An 18,805-nucleotide genomic window follows, 5' to 3' on the forward strand; every position below is an offset into this window, starting at 1 on the left:
TACTAAACTACACTAAAGAATACACAAAGGATACTTACAGAAGGCTAAAAAATAATAATGAAAACTCCTGACTCTCTCCAGAGTCCTGACACAGCTTGGCCCTGACTGGCCAATAAGTCAAAATAATTCACACTAGAAACCAATTAAACAATCTCTTGTTGGATAAACAATCTCCACACACATTCCACATGAGTAAAACAGAGGAGAAGCAAATGAGATAAAATTGTTTTCCTTTTCTCTGAGGCTTCTCAGCTTTCCAGGAGAGAAATCCTGGGTGAAGGGATTTTTCAGAAAATATAAATGTGACAATTTGAGGTCTTCCAAGGAAGGCACCTTCCTTAAATATCAAAAATCTGAGTTTAGGCACCCAAAAAATTCAGGGATTTCAGGAAATGTTAAAAGAAATACCTCAGAGTTGTCCTCCTGTACGTATTGGTGCAGCAAACCAAAGTGTGGTTTGGAGTAATTAATTAATTAATTATAGAGCAGCTCCTCTGGGGGTGAGCAGCACAATTAAACAGAGAGCAGAAGTGGAGAGAGCAGAGGTGTGGGAATCCCAGGGAGCATTCCCACAGGGAAATGACCTGCTGGAGCCTCCCCGCCCTTCCTGGGGTGGATAAATGAGAAATGCAAGAGAAATATCTGAACAAATGAGAAATACAAGAGAAATATCTGAACAAATGAGATATACAAGAGAAACAACTGAATAAATGAGAAATACAAGAGAAACAACTGAGTAAAGGAGAAATATAAGAGAAATATCTGAACAAATGAGAAATACAAGAGAAATATCTGAAAAATGAGAAATACAAGAGAAATATCTGAAAAAATGAGAAATACAAGAGAAACAACTGAACAAATGAGGAATACAAGAGAAATATCTGAAAAAATGAGAAATACAAGAGAAACAACTGAACAAATGAGATATACAAGAGAAACAACTGAATAAATGAGAAATACAAGAGAAACAACTGAGTAAAGGAGAAATATAAGAGAAATATCTGAACAAATGAGAAATACAAGAGAAATATCTGAAAAATGAGAAATACAAGAGAAATATCTGAACAAATGAGAAATACAAGAGAAATATCTGAAAAAATGAGAAATACAAGAGAAACAACTGAACAAATGAGGAATACAAGAGAAATATCTGAAAAAATGAGATATACAAGAGAAAAACTGAAAAAATGAGATATACAAGAGAAAAACTGAATAAATGAGAAATACAAGAGAAACAACTGAATTCCTCCTCCTTTATTCAGCTTTTCCTCCAACACTTTCTATTAGTGTTGCATATTAATTCGTGAATAATCAAAATTCATTATTTTCAATACATCAATTCATTCTTATTACATATAAATTAATGAATAATAATAAAAAAATTATGACCTTCAAGTTTACAAGCCTTTTTTTTTTTTTCTTTTGGCCACTTATTCCCTGTTCAATCCCCTGAACCACTGGGACCTGAAACTTGAAGGAAAAGAGAAATTCTTCTTTGCCTACGATGCCTTGGTGCATTTTTCAGACCAGGAGTGTTCCTAGAGCTTGGCTGGTCAGCAAAGGTCTGGTGTTGTAAAAGTATTTCAAGATTTTATGGTGATAAATTTCAGCCTTGTAGATTTTGAGCTGGTTTAGTTTCAAGCAAAGGTTCAGTGTAACAGGTTTGTGCTCAGCTCTTTGGGTTTGAAGCATCAGTTAGGAGATTAAAAATGCTCTTTCTTTGTGTGAGGAACAATTTCCTTGGACTCTGTCGAGTCTCACAGCCTCACAGAGGAAAATAAGAATATAAAAAATAAACAAACAAATAAAAATAAACCTTGGAGCTCTGTGCACTGAGGCTCTGAGCTGGAGTAAAGAGATTTTTTAGGGGTTTTCTTCCCTCAAATACATTTCTGACACTGTGAGTGCTGAGCCTCATTGAAGGATATTCTCCTACTGACACCAAACGACTAATTGTGCTTTTCTAATCAATTATTGAAGCCTGGCTGAGAGAGGAGAGCTCCTTCAACAGCTGCTCTACAAAGCAGCTCTGGCTCCCCCAAAACACAAACCAGCCTTTCCTCCAGTGCCTGATTGTGAAAAGAAATCTGGGGGAAGGGTTTCATTTCTCCCCTAACGTTTTTTTCTTGTCTGTTTTGAGGCTTGTTTGTGTCATTTGGGGTTTTTGGTGTTTTATTTGTTGTCCCAAAAATGGAGCAGAATTTTTTTTTTTTTTTTTTTTTTTGCTCAAGAGATTCAAAGTGATGAAGGAATTTTTGTTCTTTTAGTGATTTTATCAAGAAGCTGCTCAGATCATTAAACTGAGTGAAGGAATGTAGAAGGAAATGAAATCTTGGAATATAGGGAAATGGAAGGGAGTCTTGGAGAAGGGACAAAAAGGAACCAGCACCAGGGGGGAGTCAGCAGTGACAGTGGGAGTTTTGGGGAGAAAATGGAGCTTTTGGGTAAGTTTTGGGTGATGGGGACATTAAACACCTCTGAGAAGAGAATGAGAAGCTCTGCAATTCTGGGGACAGCTCAGGCTCCAGGAGGTGTTTCCTTGGAGGAGGAAGAGCAGAGTGAAAGGAATAAATTGTTTAACCAAAAAAATCACCTGGGATTAGAGAAAGAGTCCCCACAAAGCTGGGGGGTAAAAAAATCACATTAAACTGTGCTGGGCAGGCTCCTGGGATGTGAGACAAGATTTCAGATTTAAGATTTAAGATTTCAGATTTCAGGGAGTGTGTTTTCTGAGAGGTTCCATCATCCAAATGTCAAGGAGCTGAAACTAAGGCAGCTCCAAAAAAACTGGTTTATGCCCAAGAGGATTTCTGCAGATTTCTGCAGCCAGAGTTTTAATCTGAGCTTAAAAGTTGGGCTCTGTCAACAGCAGTACAGGAACTCGGAAATACTGAAAAACTAGCTCAGTTTATCACAGTTTTTTACAAAAGTTTTGCTTTAATGCTTTTCTCCACCATCAGTTTCCCTCTCCCTGCTCTCCCTGTGAGAATTCCTGCTCCATCTCCCACGGGGCAGCAGCAGAGAGCTGTCCCAAACCTCCTGGAGGGAATTCTCCCTCCTGGAAGCACAGGGAGCTGCAGAGAGGAGCAGCAGAGGCTGTGTGGCTGAGCAGCACCTCCGTCCTGCTCCTGCAGGAGCCCAAACCAGAGGGAGAATCCCCAAAGGAGGAGCTGGTGTGGGAACAGGCTCTGGAATGGGAGGAGGAAGAAGAAAAGGAGATTTTTCATGCACAACCTCCCTCTTCACCCTCCATCCTCCTCCCCCTGCACACCCCGGCCCCGTGGGATGTGAATTTGTTTTTCTAGAGGAAATCCCCTTAGAGAGGGTTCCCCTTTGAGAGGAATGAGGGATTTGTCTTTCCTGACCAGCTGTGGGGCTGCTGGGGGATAAAACCAGCACTGGGAGAGAGAAGAAACAACGGGAAGGATTCCACTGAGTCATGAATGGAAAAAGAGATTTGCTTTTACAAATAAAATTCAGGTTTGCTGATCAATGAAATTGGACATTGAAAGGTGAAAGAAACAATGGGGAAGGAAAACCCCTAAATTCAGTAAGAATTAAAAATTAAAAGGGAGGGTTGTACATTAGAGGGGAATCTCTGGGATCAGGTGTTCTGGGGAGTCTGAACCTCTCCAGTCCCTCAGAAATGGGGAAAGAGAGAAGGGAAATGGGGCTGGAAATTGGGATAAAAAGGAGGCTGAGTCCTCCAAAAATGGGAGAGACCCCAGGGGATGCCCCATGGCCTCTGCCTTGGCTGGAATAAAGTTCCAGGGCTGCTCTGTCTCCTCTTTGGACACCAATCTCTGGTGTTTGGGGATGAATTTTCCTGACACCTTAGAGGGAAACCCCTTGGAAGTTTTTCTCCTAAAATTGCCCTAAACCAGGACAGAGGAGCAAACAAAACTTTATTTAAAAATAAAGTTTTAAAACTTGAAACCTTATTTACAAATGAAGTTTTGTTTGGGGGAGGTGGGCAGGCAGTGCAGGGTGCCAGCACTCCTCTGCCTCTCCCTGGGGAGGAATTGATCCCATTAAATCCATCAGGGAATTCACAGCAGAGCCAGGGACATCTTCTGTCACACTCCTAATGCACACAGACAGGCTCAGTGCTGCCTGGCCTGCAGAAAAATGAAATTTTTCTCCATTGATTCGTGTCCTGCTCTGAGAATCAAGGGGGGTTTAGGTGCATTCATTAAGGAAATCAGGTTTGGTCAAGCATGGGGGAAAAGTTCTGGAGGAATCCTGGAATTTGGTTCTGTGGGATGGACAGAGCTGCTCTGTGGGAGCTGTGACATCCACCTAATCTAGATTAGAGTTGGATAACCAGTCTATGTTAGATAAAAATGCTTTTTGAAATGTTGTGATCCAGAGAGAAAATCAGTTCTGGAGAGGAGGAGCCAAATGCTGCTCCTGTGTCCATCTGGGGCTGGGAGGGGCAAACAAAACTTGGATGGAACTGGGTGCAGAAAGATGATTTTTATCCCTTTTATTCTCTCTGGATCTATCCAGATTTTGGTTCCAGGATTCCAAGATCTAGGTTTTGATCTTTGTTGTCTTCCCATAAACACCTACAGAGCTCTGTCATCAACACCAAACTCCTCCAGAGCTGCCAGGAGTCGTGCCCCTCGCTGAGGGCTCCAGAAATATTTCTGTATTTCATAAAAAAACCAAAATCCTGAACTGAAGGTGACCGAAAGAATCACCAAGCCCAGCTCCTGGCTCTGCACAGGCTTTGTTTTCATCCCTGGAGAGGCAGAGCAGCATTTTATCCCTGATTTTTTTTTGGGGGGGGGGGGGGGGAAGTACAGAGAAATGCTGTGTGGGTGGAGTAACCCAGGGAAAGGAAAGAAATCTTGGAAAACTGGAGTGTGATGTCCCAAACCACAGGCTGGCAGCCTTGCCCGTGGTTTGCTGCCTTCCTCCAGGCTTTACAAACACTTTCATAACTGTTCTGAGGGGAGGAATTCCTGCTCTGTGCTCCGAGGCACCGAGGTGGGTAAATCCTCTTTATTTCCCTTCTGCTCTCCGTGCTGGGTGTTTCTTTATGCCATACCTGAGGGAATCTTAAAACCTTGCTGCCCTGCACGAGGGTGAGGCTGAAGCTGGGCTCTAAAGGTGTCTCTGTGTGCCTTAAAATGCCCTTTGGGAGGGAGCTAAAACTCACAGCCCGTGGCCACCAATTTCTGCTTGATTGAGCTTTGCCCTCATCGGTGAAGCGCAGCTACGACAAGAAATTCAATCTGTTTTTCAGGGATTTCTTTCCCTCCTAAAAACACAAAAAGAAAACCACGCAGCAGGGAGGGCAAGGGTTCCACCAAGCCTGAAATCTTCAATTTCCAGTGCAGAAAAGAGCCCACAGCTAATGCATCCAGGGGAGTGTGTTTGTCCTCCTGAGGAGCTTTTTCCAAGAGTCTCCCTCCAACCCCTGAGTGTCGAATCTGATTTTTTTTTTCCATGCTGGATTTTTTTTTTTTTTTTTTTTTTTTGCTGCCTCCAAACTTAACTGTTTTGCCACTGGAGAAATGCTCTTGTTTCTCTGTTAAATATCTGTATTCTTGCTAGAAATCAGCTCTACCTCACCCACATGACTGCTGTTCACTATTAATCTCAGCTGATGGCAGGGAGGGGCTCTAGTGGGAGGCAGCCATGTGGTGAACATTGAGCTCAGTGTTTTCCCCCTGCTTCTCTCCTCTCCAGACAGGCAAAATTGTTCTGTGCTGCCGTAGATGTGAAGTCCTCTCCGTGCTGCTTCTCCCCCAGAAACTCCCGGGGCCTTGAATTTGCAGCCCCAAAAAATATAAAGAAATCCATCGGGCTGGATCTGGGTGGAAGACGGAGCAGGGGATGAATAGCAGGAGGGAAGAAAGAGTGAAGTTGGTGATTTTTCTGGCACATGGATGCAATTACACCCAGTGCATTCCAGAGGCACTCCTTTGAACCCCGAGCAGGTCTGCCTGCTGTCCTTGGGAGAGAGGAAGAGAAAGGGAGGACGAGTCCCTCTTGCTGGGAGACGGAATGTCTGCATTTTCAATCCTCTTCTTAGGTAGGTTGGCTTTTTTTGGTGTTGCTGGCTTTTTATTTAATCCAACTTCCACGAGTCTGCTCCGTGTGCCTGGAATTCATTGCTGGTGAGTTGGGGCTTGTAACGGGGAAACTTTTGTGGAAACCTCTAAATTTCAGTGGGGTTGGGAGTTCTGATCCTTTTCTGGTGGCTTTATGAGCAGGTTGACAGCCAGAGATCTCTGATTATCCAGGTTAATTTTAAAAAGTGCTGGTCAGATTCATTTGGGAATGTGTGTTTGTTGTTTGAAGAGAGCAGAGCTTTTCAGGGATAAAGGAGAGAGGGGCTCAGAGCTCTTGGGCAAAACAAGGTTGAATAAAATGTCTTTGTCTCAGGCAGAGTGTCAAATTTGTGTAACTGTGTGGAATTGTTGGGCACTGGGCGTTCAGATGTTGAAAAGAAAAAGGAGTTATTGTTTGCAAGGGGTGGCTGAGATTAGAAACAGATGTGTTGGAGTGCAGCAGGGGGAGAGAGGGATGAGAGAAGGGGGAAGGAGAGAGAGAAAAGAGAGAGGGGCTGATTAGCTGAGGAGCAGAGAATGGAAAGAGGAAGGGAAAGGAGAGTGGAGGAAAGCTGGAGGGAAAAGAGCTGGCAGCCCTGAGGTGTGTGAGGGGCTCCTGCAGGGAGCTGTGCCTCCCTCCTGCTCACCCCGTGCTGCTGGCAGCACCAGCCCTGGCTGGGCAAAGCCTGCCCCTTCCAGGACCTGCTGGAACCTGGCACAGGTGTGACTCAGGGGGCTGGGCTCTGCCTCCCTGGGAGGGGCTGAGGGCAGGGGCACAGGCAGAAATGGGATCTTTGAACAGCTCAAAAGGATTGTGGCAGGGACAGCCCAGTCTAAGGCTGCCAGATGTGGGATGTGGACTGGAGAGGGAGGTTTGGTGATCAAATTCAACGTTTGTGCAGCTGCTGATAACTGGAGAAGTGGCTTTGGCCCTGGGGATTGCTGTCAATCAAGCAAAGGTTTTCTCTGTAGGGCTCCGAGGTTCCTCTCCGTGGGGCCCCGAGGTTCCTCTCCGTAGGGCCCCGAGGTTCCTCTCCGTAGGGCCCCGAGGTTCCTCTCCGTGGGGCCCCGAGGTTCCTCTCCGTGGGGCCCCGAGGTTCCTCTCCGTGGGGCCCCGAGGTTCCTCTCCGTGGGGCCCCGAGGTTCCTCTCCGTGGGGCCCCGAGGTTCCTCTCCGTGGGGCCCCGAGGTTCCTCTCCGTGGGGCCCCGAGGTTCCTCTCCGTGGGGCCCCGAGGTTCCTCTCCGTGGGGCCCCGAGGTTCCTCTCCGTGGGGCCCCGAGGTTTCTCTCCGTGGGGCCCCGAGGTTCCTCTCCGTGGGGCCCCGAGGTTCCTCTCCGTAGGGCCCCGAGGTTCCTCTCCGTGGGGCCCCGAGGTTCCTCTCTGTAGGGCCCCGAGGTTCCTCTCTGTAGGGCCCCGAGGTTCCTCTCCGTAGGGCCCCGAGGTTTCTCTCCGTAGGGCCCCGAGGTTTCTCTCTGTCAGGCCCCGAGGTTTCTCTCTGTAGATCTCGGAGGTTTCTCTGCTTCTCTGTGCTGGGGGATGTGGGCACTGCAGGCTGCACCTTGTGCCCTGCACATCTCCTCATTTGTGCCTCTCTGGTGGGAGTGCTTGAGAGAGCAGGGCCAGGAGCAGCTCAGCCCCTCGGGAAGTGGCTCTGTGGAAATTGGGGACACAGGGGGTGGGTTGCTCACCTTGCTGATGGAGATTGCAGTCTGTGATCCTGTTCAGCTGCTGACTGTTCCAATTGTGGAAGGTTTGGAGTGAAAGGAACAAAGTGTTGCTGCAGAGAAGGTGGGCTGGTCTGTAATACAACAGCAACTCACCTTTGCTACTTTTATCTATAAAACACCCGTGGCTTTATCAATTGACTTGGTTTACAAGTATTGGGAAAATCCATCCCCAAACACCAGAGGTTGATGTCCAAAAAGGAGACAGAGCAGTCCTGGAACTTTATTCCAACCAAGGCAGAGGCCATGGGGCATTCCCCTGGGGTCTCTCCCATTTTTGGAGGACTCAGCCTCCTTTTTATCCCAATTTCCAGCCACATTTCCCTTCTCTCTTTCCCCATTTCTGAGGCACTTGAGAGGTTCAGACTCCCCAGAACACCTGATCCCAGAGATTCCCCTCTAATGTATAACCCTCCCTTTGAATTTTTAATTCTGACAGAATTTAGGGGTTTTTTTCCCATTGTTTCTTTCATCTTTCAATGTCCAATTTCATTTCTCAGCAAACCTAAAGTTTATGTGTAAAAGCAAATATTTTTCTCCATTCATCACTCCGTGGAATCCTTTCCACTCTTTCTTCTCTCCCAGTGCTGGTTTTATCCCCCAGCAGCCCCACAGCTTCTTTGGAAAGACAAACCTGCTGCTCCTCTCACAGGGCAGCTGTTTGCTGGGGAAGGCAGAAATCCTTCCTGGGATGGAGAATTGAAATTATCAGCGTGTCCTCAGCATCTCCACAAGGACAGGAACACAGGAGTGCCCAACAAAGACACTTGGCCCTCACCTGGAGCCAGCTTTCTCAGCCTCTCCTGCCCAAGTGCTGGTGAGGGGAGAATTGTCCTCAAAACTCAGAGCAAAACCTGGAATGTTTTGTTTCCTGGTCCTGCAGTGGGCACTGAACTTTACCTGAGCTTTACCTGCCCTGTCTGCTCCTTGTCCAGCTTTGTTCAGCAATAATAGAACCAGTCCAGGGAAAAGGAAGGAAATGTTGGGGTTCCCTGTTCCTGGAGCCTCCTGAACACAAGGAGGCTGGGGGTCTGATATGCTGGCTAAATTCTGCTGATTTTCTGCACTAAAAATCTACAGAACTGCCAGGGATGTCTTGCTTTTTTTTTTTTTTTTCTCTGATAAAGTGAAAACTAATGTGGAAAAAAAGAGTTTTTAGAGAAGCCTGGAGAGGAAGGTTTGTGTTTTCACCATTAAACATCCCAATACTGTGGCTAATGTACACAAGTCCTGTCTTTTCCACTGTTTACCTCTCTGGGGCACACCAGCAGCTCTGTGAGGAGGCAGGAAACAGGAGCCAGGGTTTGAAGGAGACTTTATTAACACAGGATGAGATGGAAGCCTTGGCTGAGTGTGGACAAGAGCTCACTTTGCCAGGGAGGCTGAGCAGGGCAAGGTGGCCCTGGGAGTTCCACATGATTGTGACCAGCTGAGGAGTGAGGATCAGGTGTCCCAAACTCCCTTTGTGCCACTGCACCCTTGAAAAGCAGAATTCTGAAGTGGTTCTTCACTTCAGAGTGGGAAAGTTCCTAATGGGATGTTGCACTTTCAGCCCATAAAGAAGCAGCCAGTGCTTTTGTTGAATGTATTCCTGAATTGGTTTAAATTTTATGGGGTGGGAAATCTCTGCCTTTCCCCCACTCCAAGTCAGTCATGAATGTTTTTAATGATTGACAATGAAGGAAACAATGAGGGGAAAAAGCTGATTTTCTCTTGATCAGAACAGCTTGGAGGGGTGATTATTTGTGTGCCTGGCTCTGTCACCGGTTCCCTGTGCTCTGTCACAGGTTCCCTGTGCCTTTTCCTTGGCTGGGGCTGCTGTGAGTGCTCTGCCCTGCAGGAGCTGTGCCAACCCCAACCCCTCACCCACCTCTGCCATCCTGCTGGGCACTGTCCCCTCCCAGCAGTGCTGGGGTCACCCACCCCAGTGCAGGAAAAGCAGCACCTCACCAGGGAGAGCAATGAGGGATTTGTCTTTCCAAAGCAGCTGTGGGGCTGCTGGGGGATAAAACCAGCACTGGGAGAGAAAAGAAACAATGGGAAGGATTCCACTGAGTGATGAATGGAAAAAGAGATTTGCTTTTACAAATAAACTTTAGGTTTGCTGGTAAATGAAATTGGACTTTGAAAGATGAAAGAAACAATGGGGAAGGAAAACCCCTAAATTCAGTAAGAATTAAAAATGAAAAGGGAGAGTTCTACATTAGAGGGGAATCTCTGGGATCAGGTGTTCTGGGGAGTCTGAACCTCTCAAGTGCCTCAGAAATGGGGAAAGAGAGAAGGGAAATGGGGCTGGAAATTGGGATAAAAAGGAGGCTGCGTCCTCCAAAAATGGGAGAGACCCCAGGGGGTGCCCCATGGCCTCTGCCTTGGTTGGAATAAAGTTCCAGGGCTGCTCTGTCTCCTCTTTGGACATCAGCCTCTGGTGTTTGTGGGTGAATTTTCCTGACACCAGTGATTCTGTGGGAGCCCTGTGGGAGCTGGGGGTCACTCTGGGGTGCTGCTGAGGGTGAAGGTCCCTGCAGAGCAGCTCAGCTTTGCCCTGCACGCTCTGAGCTCAGGATCTCTTTCAGCGCCATCCCAGGGCTCTGACCCTGCCGTGCTGAGCTCCAGCTCCTCCTGTCTCACTGCACAGCAAAAAAGGTTCTGGAGCAGCTCCTTGCAGGGCCTGCTGGCGTGAGGAATTGCCTCTGACAGCCGGCATTTGCCCAGGTATCCACGGCTGGTAGCTGGGAAATCCGAGCTGATGCAGGGCTGGGGCTGCCTGGGGCTGTGTCTGCTGGGAAAGGCTCCTGCTCCTGCTGGGAGAGCACAGCCAACCTGTGGGTGCTGCCCTTGGCATCCTGCTCCTGCTGGGAGGGCACAGCCAACCTGTGGGGTGCCCTGCCCTTGGCATCCTGCTCCTGCTGGGAGAGCACAGCCAGCCCTGGCCTCGGCATCCTCCTCCCCAAACCCCCCTGTTCCTGCCCCCCAAAGCCCTTGTTCCTGCTGAGAGAGCACAGCCAACCTGTGGGGTGCCCCGGCCTTGGCAATCTGCCCCCCAAACCCTCCTGTTGCTGTCCCCCAAACCCTCCCATTTCTGCTCCCAAATCCCCTCTGTTCCTGCTCCCCAAACCCCCCCGTTCCTGCCCCCCAAATCCCCTCTGTTCCTGCTCCCCAACCCCCCCGTTCCTGCTCCCCAAACCCCCCCGTTCCTGCCCCCAAATCCCCCCGTTCCTGCCCCCCAAATCCCCCCGTTCCTGCCCCCCAAATCCCCCCGTTCCTGCCCCCCAAATCCCCCCGTTCCTGCCCCCCAAACTCCCCCGTTCCTGCCCCCCAATCCCTCCCGTTCCTGCCCCCCAATCCCCCCCCATCCTGCCCCCCAAACCCCCCCGATCCTGCCCCCCAAACCCCCCCGATCCTGCCCCCCAAACCCCCCCGATCCTGCCCCCCAAACCCCCCCGTTCCTGCCCCCCAAACCCCCCCGTTCCTGCCCCCCAAACCCCCCCGTTCCTGCCCCCCAAACCCCCCCGTTCCTGCCCCCCAAACCCCCCCGTTCCTGCCCCCAAATCCCCCCCGTTCCTGCCCCCAAATCCCCCCCGTTCCTGCCCCCCAACCCCCCCCGTTCCTGCCCCCCAAACCCCCCCGTTCCTGCCCCCCAAACCCCCCCGTTCCTGCCCCCCAAACCCCTCCCGTTCCTGCCCCCCAAACCCCTCCCGTTCCTGCCCCCCAAACCCCCCCGTTCCTGCCCCCCAAACCTTCCTGTCCTGCCCCCCAATCCCTCCTGTCCTGGGCCCCAGCTCAGCAAACCCCACTGGGGCAGTTTGTGCCCCTGCTCTCAGTGAGAATTGGGAATTTGGTGGGTGCTGCTGCCTAGGAGTGGTGGAAACCAAAGCAGACAGATTTCAGGGTCCTTGAAACAAAGCACATGAGCCTTTATTTCCCAAAAAACCAAAGGAGACAGATTTCAAGGTGCTTAATATAAACTTTATTTTTTTTTATTTCCCAAAAATCAAAGGAGGGATTTCAGGTTGCTTGAAACAAAGCTTGTGGATTTTTATTTCCCAAAAAACCAAAGGAGAATTTTCAGGTTTCTTTAAAAAAAGCATAGGAACCTTTATTTCCCAAAACCTTTATTCCCCAAAATGGAGACAGATTTCAAGGTGCTTAAAACAAACTTTATGGACTTTTATTTTCCAAAAACCAAAGGAGGGTTTTCAGGTTGCTTTAAACAAAGCTTGTGGATTTTTATTTCCCAAAAACCAAAGGAAACCAATTCCAGGTTCCTTGAAACAAAGCTTAAGGTTTTTTATTCCCCAAAAACCAAAAGGAGAGTTTTCAGTTTCCTTAAAACGAAGCCTCTGCACCTTTACTTTCCAGAAACCAAAGGAGATAATTTTCAAATTCCTTGAAACAAACCTTGTGGACCTTAATTCCTGTTGGTGTTCCAGCAGTGGTGAAAAACCAAAGAAAGGTTTTCAGGTTCTTTAAAACAAAGCTTGTGGTTCTCTATTCCTGCTGATTTCCCAGGGGTAAAAACAGTTTTTAGGTTGTTTAAAACAAAGCTTGTGGACTTTTATTGCAGCTGATTTCCCAGAAATAGCAGAAAGCAAAGGAGATTGTTTCCAGGTTGCCAAAAACCAAAGTTAGGGACCTCTAGTTCTGCTGATTTTCCAGATATTTCCAGAATTTCTCAGTGATAACTGGAAACTAACAGATATATTCTATATTTTAGTTTTCTTTGGCTCCTTCTCTTGCCTTGGACTGGGTGGTACAAGAGCTTTGCCTCACTTTTTTCTAACATTTAGCACAAACCTTGGCTCAGGAGTGGTGTTTAAAAAAAACCAGCTGGGAAAAGGAGTTTTGTGTGTGATTTTGTGTCTTGATTTCACCTCCCCTTTGTCACTGGCTGCTGAAGGAATGCAGGGAGCTTGGTGGTGTATTCAGCTTTAAAAAGGACTGTTCTCCCCAGGACAGCCTGGTGGGATTGATAATCATCCTCTCCAATTCCAAGAGCAGGCAACAAAACGTCAGCTGGGAGATATTCAGGCTGTTCTAGGAATGAAACTTGGGTTTAATTCCAAGTCTTTGTTGGAGCACAGCTCTGGGAACACCTGAGGGAAGGGAATAAAGGAGAGCAGGGGGAGCTCAAAGGAGCCAGACACGACTGAGTTGCTCTCAGGGTTAACTCTCCTCTCAGACACTCCAGTTCCTCCAAAGCCAGGGATGGTTTGCATCAAATATTTGCTGTCGAGACATTTGATGATGAATTGCCTGTTTTTCTCTAGTGCTGCTTTGTTTTGTATGAAATAGTTGGCATTTTTAACATCTAACACCAAACAAACTTCATTTTGGTGGGGTTTTTTTTTAATCCAGAAAGGACATTTTACCACGAGGAAGAAAAGGGAGAAAAGACTAACCCACCACAGAGAGGAAAAGCAGCCAAATTTGTGGAGAAAAATTCATTTTTATGGGAAGTAGAGGCAGAGAGAAGAAAACTTTTCTGAATTTCCCATGGAAAACCAGTGGTGTTTTGCCTTGGTGCCCACCCTGGCTTTGTCTCCTCCGTGCAGAATTAGTGGTTTGGGTTTGGGGGAGCCTGGCCCACTTCAGAGGGATTTTTTGTGTGGGAGCAGCACAAGATCCTTCCCAGAAATGGCACTGCTCAACCAGCAGGGAGAGATCCTGGGGTTTATCCTGAGGATCACGAGCCCTGCTCTCCTGCAGGCAAACACGGGGTTCTGTGGGGGATTCAGCAGGTTTGGGATTTGTTTCCAGAACCAAAAAGAGATGGAAACAATCTTAAACACTCTTAAATGTACTTGGGAAATCTTTTCAGTCTAAGTCTTTGTTACACCAGACTAAAAATGGTGTGAAATGTGAAATACCAACAAAATTGGTGTTACAGTGCTACAAAGGGTGCTGCAAGCTGCTTTCTGTGCCTTTCCCCCCCAATTTTAGCCAAAAGCCACCTTGAATTCCTAATTGAGCAGTGCCCTGAGACACCCCAGGCTGCAGGCAGTGTTTGTGCCTCTGAAACGTGCTGTATTGTGCACACCCTGTGTGCTGCAGAGCAGGCTGCTCTGGGGGCAGCAGGAGCTTGGGGGTGCCTTGTGGAAAAGATGAATGGGTCTGGTTTGGTTGGTTTTTGTGTCTGGGATTTGCTTTATTTTGGTTTTTGTTGGTTTTTTGGGGAGGGTTTTTCTGCTGTTGGTTTTTTAGGGTTTTTTTTTTTTTTTGTTTTTTTCCGCCCCAAAGCTGTGTCTTCATTCGTTTTTAGAAATGCTCAGTTTGCAGAAGCAGCCCAGCAAAAAGCCAAGGGTGAAGGCAGGTCAGGGAGGGCTGGGAGTGGAGCCTGGGATGACAGGACCGTGCAGGATGCCGGGCAGGAAGCACAGCAATGGAAAATGTGTGAGAAGTCACCAGGCACGGGGCTGAACTGCAGCTCCTCCACCTCCCTCCTCCCCTCAGCCTTGCTGGGGGCAGTGGCAGCCACCTCTGGGCTCTGTCACTCCTGGCTCAGCCCCACCAGGGCTAAAATGAGTGCAAGGGGAACCTGGAGCTCTGTGCTGGGCTATCAACCCAGGGTAAAGCTGCTCCTTCCTGCCAGAAATATCCCAGTCCTGGGATCCCCCAAGCTTGAGGGACACAGGAATCTCCTGGAGGGAGCTTGAGGGACTTCCAGGGACACCAAACCCAGGATTTGGTGCAGTGAGTTTGGCTCAGGGACACAAAAAGTCTGCTGGGAGAGCTTGAGGGACAAAAGAATCTCTTGGGGGAGCTTGGGTGACTCCCAGGGACACCAAACCAAATGGAGAATGGGCACCAGGCCAGGCTCTCCTAAACCTCCCCTTGGCACCCTGGATTATTTCTCTGACTCCTTCATGAGCTCTGGCTCTTTGCAACAAGCTGTAAAGAGGACAGAGCAGCTCCAAGGTGTGGGATGTGACAGGAGGCCACAAACCCCATCCTGTCCTCATCTGCTCCTTCCCTTCCTCCAGGAAATCGTTTGGCAGCTGAAAAAAGGCAAATATTGAACGGAGAACTTCCCAGCTCCAGCCCCAGGGTGTCAGATCTGCTGTCCCACCAGGATCAATACCCATCAGAGCCTCTCTCTCCTCCTGGCAGCTGCCAGCTTTTGGGGTTTTTTGGGGTTTTTTTGAGGCAGGAAAACCAGGCTGAGCCCTGGCTGGGTGGAAAGGTTGGAGCTCGGGTTTGTGCCTGCAGCTGAGGGAAAAGGTCACTGAGGATTGGGGTGGTTTTGTGACATTGCCTGGCGGGAGGGCTGCTCTGAAATGGAGCGTGCAGGGTTAGAGGCAAGGCATGACCAGGGCTTGGTCACTCCAAGAGAGATTTCACTCCCTCCCCAGTGCACAGAGAGCATTGAAAGCACATCTGGGGCAGGGGAAACCCACACACAGGTGGGTGCAGGCTGCTGAGGGTGGTGGAGCACTTGAACACCTCTAAATTAAAGGCATTTTAACTTAAGGGCTTTTTAACTTTTAAAGGCATTTTAACTTAAAGGCATTTTAACTTAAAGGTATTTTAACTTAAAGGTATTTTAACTTTTAAAGGCATTCTAACTTAAAGTCATTTTAACTTAAAGGCATTTTAATTTAAGGGCATTTTCCTCCAGATCCATCCCCAAATGTGGGCACAGCAGGGATGTGCAGATCATTCACAAACAGCTGAATCCAAGCTGAAATCCTTCACCTGCTACCTGGAGGGACTTGGCTTTCTTTTCTGAAAAAATTTCTGCTATTTATCACCTATTGATGGATTTTTTGCTTTTGATGCTAAAAACGGGCCCACCCTCCTGGCAGCGGATCTCTCCCACCTCCCTTTTGAACCCCTTTTGCAATAACCAAACTCACAGCACTGCTGAACAATTATCGACTCTTTTACAGCGGTTTCTAACCTGGTTTTGGCACTGAGGAGCTCCACAGGGGGTGTGAAGTGCTGGGTGCTCTCAGGGAAACCTCTCGGGAAGGAAATGCCGGGCTCTGAATTGCCTCGTGCTGCAGATGACAAAAGGAAAAGGAGTTTTTAACAAATGCACGGAGGGTATTGTGGCTGGGAGGTCTTTCGAACAGATTCTTTCCCTCAGTGCCTGGATGGGCTGCTAGGAGGCCTTTTCAGAAATGAAAAACAACAAAAAATTTATAATTACTCCATTCCACTCCCTTTGTGCTTCAGCAAAATGTTGGAATTCTGTGGCTCTCCAGTATTTGGGATGTTTGCGATGGGTGCTGATGGTGTCACAGATTTCTCAGGCTGTGGTTTTCCTTCCTTGCAGATTTGATAGAATTTCAAAGGTCGCAGCAATGTTTAATGGAGATTTGGACTTTTATTGGCCAGGTAGGGCCAGAAATGCCAGGGTGCCTTTGTGTGTGTTTGTGCTTTCATCTCTCACAGCCAGCCTGGAGTTCTGACCTGAGCCAGAGCCAGGCACTTCTTCTTTTTTTTTTTATTAAAAAAAATATTGCAGGGTTTTCAACCTTGAAGGCAAATCACTTTATGACTTCATTGTTTAAATTTAGGTTTTGTTTTGCGGGGGGATCGTTAGACTTGAAGCAAAAGCCTTGTAGCCCAGGGACTGTCACTTCTGATTACTTCCAGTGACACTTCCAATTATTTCCAATCACAATTCCAGGGACAAGAGGAAAAAAGGAGCCACTTTCTCCAACATCAGGGCTTCATTTTCCCCTTTTATTTCCCTTTCCCCTGAACAAAGCAGCGTTTCTGGGAGAGGTGCAGAGGCGGATTTGGAGCTGGAATTGCGGGGTGGATCTGCAGCAGGGAGGCTGGCAGGGAGCTGGGAATGCTGCTCTGGATCCTGCCTGGCTCAGCAATGGGGAGGGAACGGCCTCGTGCTCCCCAGGCACTGGCTGGCACTAGCACTCCCTCCAGAGCTGCAGCAGCAGGCTGCTCAACCTCCCTGCCCCTCCTGGGAGCTGCACAGGAGAGCAGCACACAAAATGGGACACAGAAAAACCTGCTGGCAGAGCTTGGGTGACTCCCAGGATTTGGTGCAGTGAGTTTGGCCCAGGGACACAAAAAAATCTCCTGGGGAGAGCTTGAGAGACACAAAAAAATCTCATGGGGGAGCTTGAGGGACACAGGAATGTCCTGGGGGGAGATTGAGGAACTTCCAGGGACACTCAACCCAAGATTTGGTGCAGTGAGTTTGTCACAGGGACACAAAAAATGCTGGGGGAGCTTGAGAGACAAAAGAATTGACTGGGGGAGCTCGAGTGGCTTCCAGAGACACCAAAACCCAGGATTTGGTGCAGTGAGTTTGGCTCAGGGACACAAAAAAATCTCCTGGGGAGAGCTTGAGGGGCACAGGAATCTCCTGGGGAGAGCTTGAGGGACTTCCAGGGACACCCAACCCAGGATTTGGTGCAGTGAGTTTGGCCCAGGGACAAAAGAATCTCCTGGGGGAGCTCAAGTGATTCCCAGGGACACCAAAACCCAGGATTGGAGTGGTGAGTTTGGCCCAGAGACACAAAAAAATGCTGGGGGAGCTTGAGGGACAAAAGAATTGACTGGGGGAGCTCGAGTGGCTTCCAGAGACACCAAACCCAGGATTTGGTGTAGGGAGTTTGGCCCAGGGACATAAAAATTCTGCCTGGGGAGCTTGAGGGACACAAGAATGTGCTGGAGGGGCTTGAGTGGTTTCCAGAGACACCAAACCCAGGATTTGGTGCAGAAATTTTGGCCCAGGGACACAAAAAGGACCTTGGGACACTGAGCACATCCAGAGGGGACAGCGAGGCTGGAGAGGGGCTGGGAACACAAACCCTGAGAGGAGCCCTGAGGGAGCTGGGGGTGCTCAGCCTGCAGAAAAGGAGACTCAGGGCTGCCCCCATCACTCTCACAGCTCCTGAGAGGTGCCTGTGCTCAGCTGGGGCTGGGCTCTGTCTGCAGCAGCACTGACACAACCAGAGCTCACAGCCTCCAGCTGTGCCAAGGGAAATACAGGCTGGAGAGCAGGGAAAGGTTTTTACAGAAAGGTGATAAAGTTCTGGAATGTTCTGCCCGGGGAGGTGGTGGAGTCCCCATCCCTGGGTGTGTTTAACAAAGCCTGGATGTGGCACTGGGTGCCAGGGTTCAGGTGAGGGGTTGGGCTGGGCTGGACTCGATGATCTTTAGGGTCTCCTCCACCCTGGCCATTCTGTGACTGTGTGAGAGGAGCTGTTTGGATCCACCCAAGGCCACGGAGATGTTCCCACAGTGCAGCTTTGTCTGTGGTCTCTGCTCTGGGCAAATCCTCTCCTGTTTCCATTGTTCCAAGCCCTTCCTTGGAGACAAAGGGAATTTGAGCCACACAAAGCAGAGCTTTTTGTGCTGACAAATGCCATGATTTTTTTTCCTTGTTTTCCTATTCAAGGGGGGATATGAAGCAATGGTGAGTGTCTTCTGGTCAAAGAAGTATTCAGGATGCTGAGGTTCCAGCCTGGATTTTGCCAGTGATTCATGATTTAGTGGTTCAGGACTCATTTTTGAATGCCTGCTCACTTCGAGTGTCTCCATTGCCAGCGTTATAAGGGATTGGTGCTCTGGAATTTGTGACTGTGGGGCCACCCGAGCTGGGTCACTCCAAAGGAGGTGACACTTGGGGTGACACTTGATGTGTCCTTTAATCACCCCAGGGGTGTCAGTGTCAACTAAAGCTTTGTATTTTTGTGGTTTAGATGTGTTAGGAAAATCCATCCCCAAACACCAGAGGTTGGTGTCCAAAAAGGAGACAGAGCAGCCCTGGAACTTTATTCCAACCAAGGCAGAGGCCATGGGGCATTCCCCTGGGGTCTCTCCCATTTTTGGAGGACGCAGCCTCCTTTTTATCCCAATTTCCAGCCCCATTTCCCTTCACTCTTTCCCCACTTCTGAGGGACTTGAGAGGTTCAGACTCCCCAGAACACCTGATCCCAGAGATTCCCCTCCAATGTAGAACCCTGCCTTTTCATTTTTAATTCTGACAGAATTTAGGGGTTTTTCTTCCCTATTGTTTCTTTCACCTTTCAATGTCCAATTTCA

General features: G+C 48.6%; 1 protein-coding gene across 1 annotated transcript in view; it reads left to right on the forward strand.

Annotated features, from left to right (window-relative positions):
* Positions 1 to 5,531: 5,531 nt before the first annotated feature.
* Positions 5,532 to 18,805, forward strand: part of CLMP (CXADR like membrane protein) — a 68,590-nt gene continuing 55,316 nt past the window's right edge. The window contains exon 1 of the mRNA XM_059867105.1: positions 5,532 to 6,043. Coding sequence (XP_059723088.1) covers positions 6,016 to 6,043 — 28 coding nt within the window. The 5' untranslated portion in view covers positions 5,532 to 6,015. The remainder of the gene's footprint in view (positions 6,044 to 18,805) is intronic.

Source organism: Haemorhous mexicanus, chromosome 24 (genome assembly GCF_027477595.1).
Source record: "Haemorhous mexicanus isolate bHaeMex1 chromosome 24, bHaeMex1.pri, whole genome shotgun sequence".
NCBI classification, from domain to species: Eukaryota; Metazoa; Chordata; class Aves; order Passeriformes; family Fringillidae; genus Haemorhous; species Haemorhous mexicanus.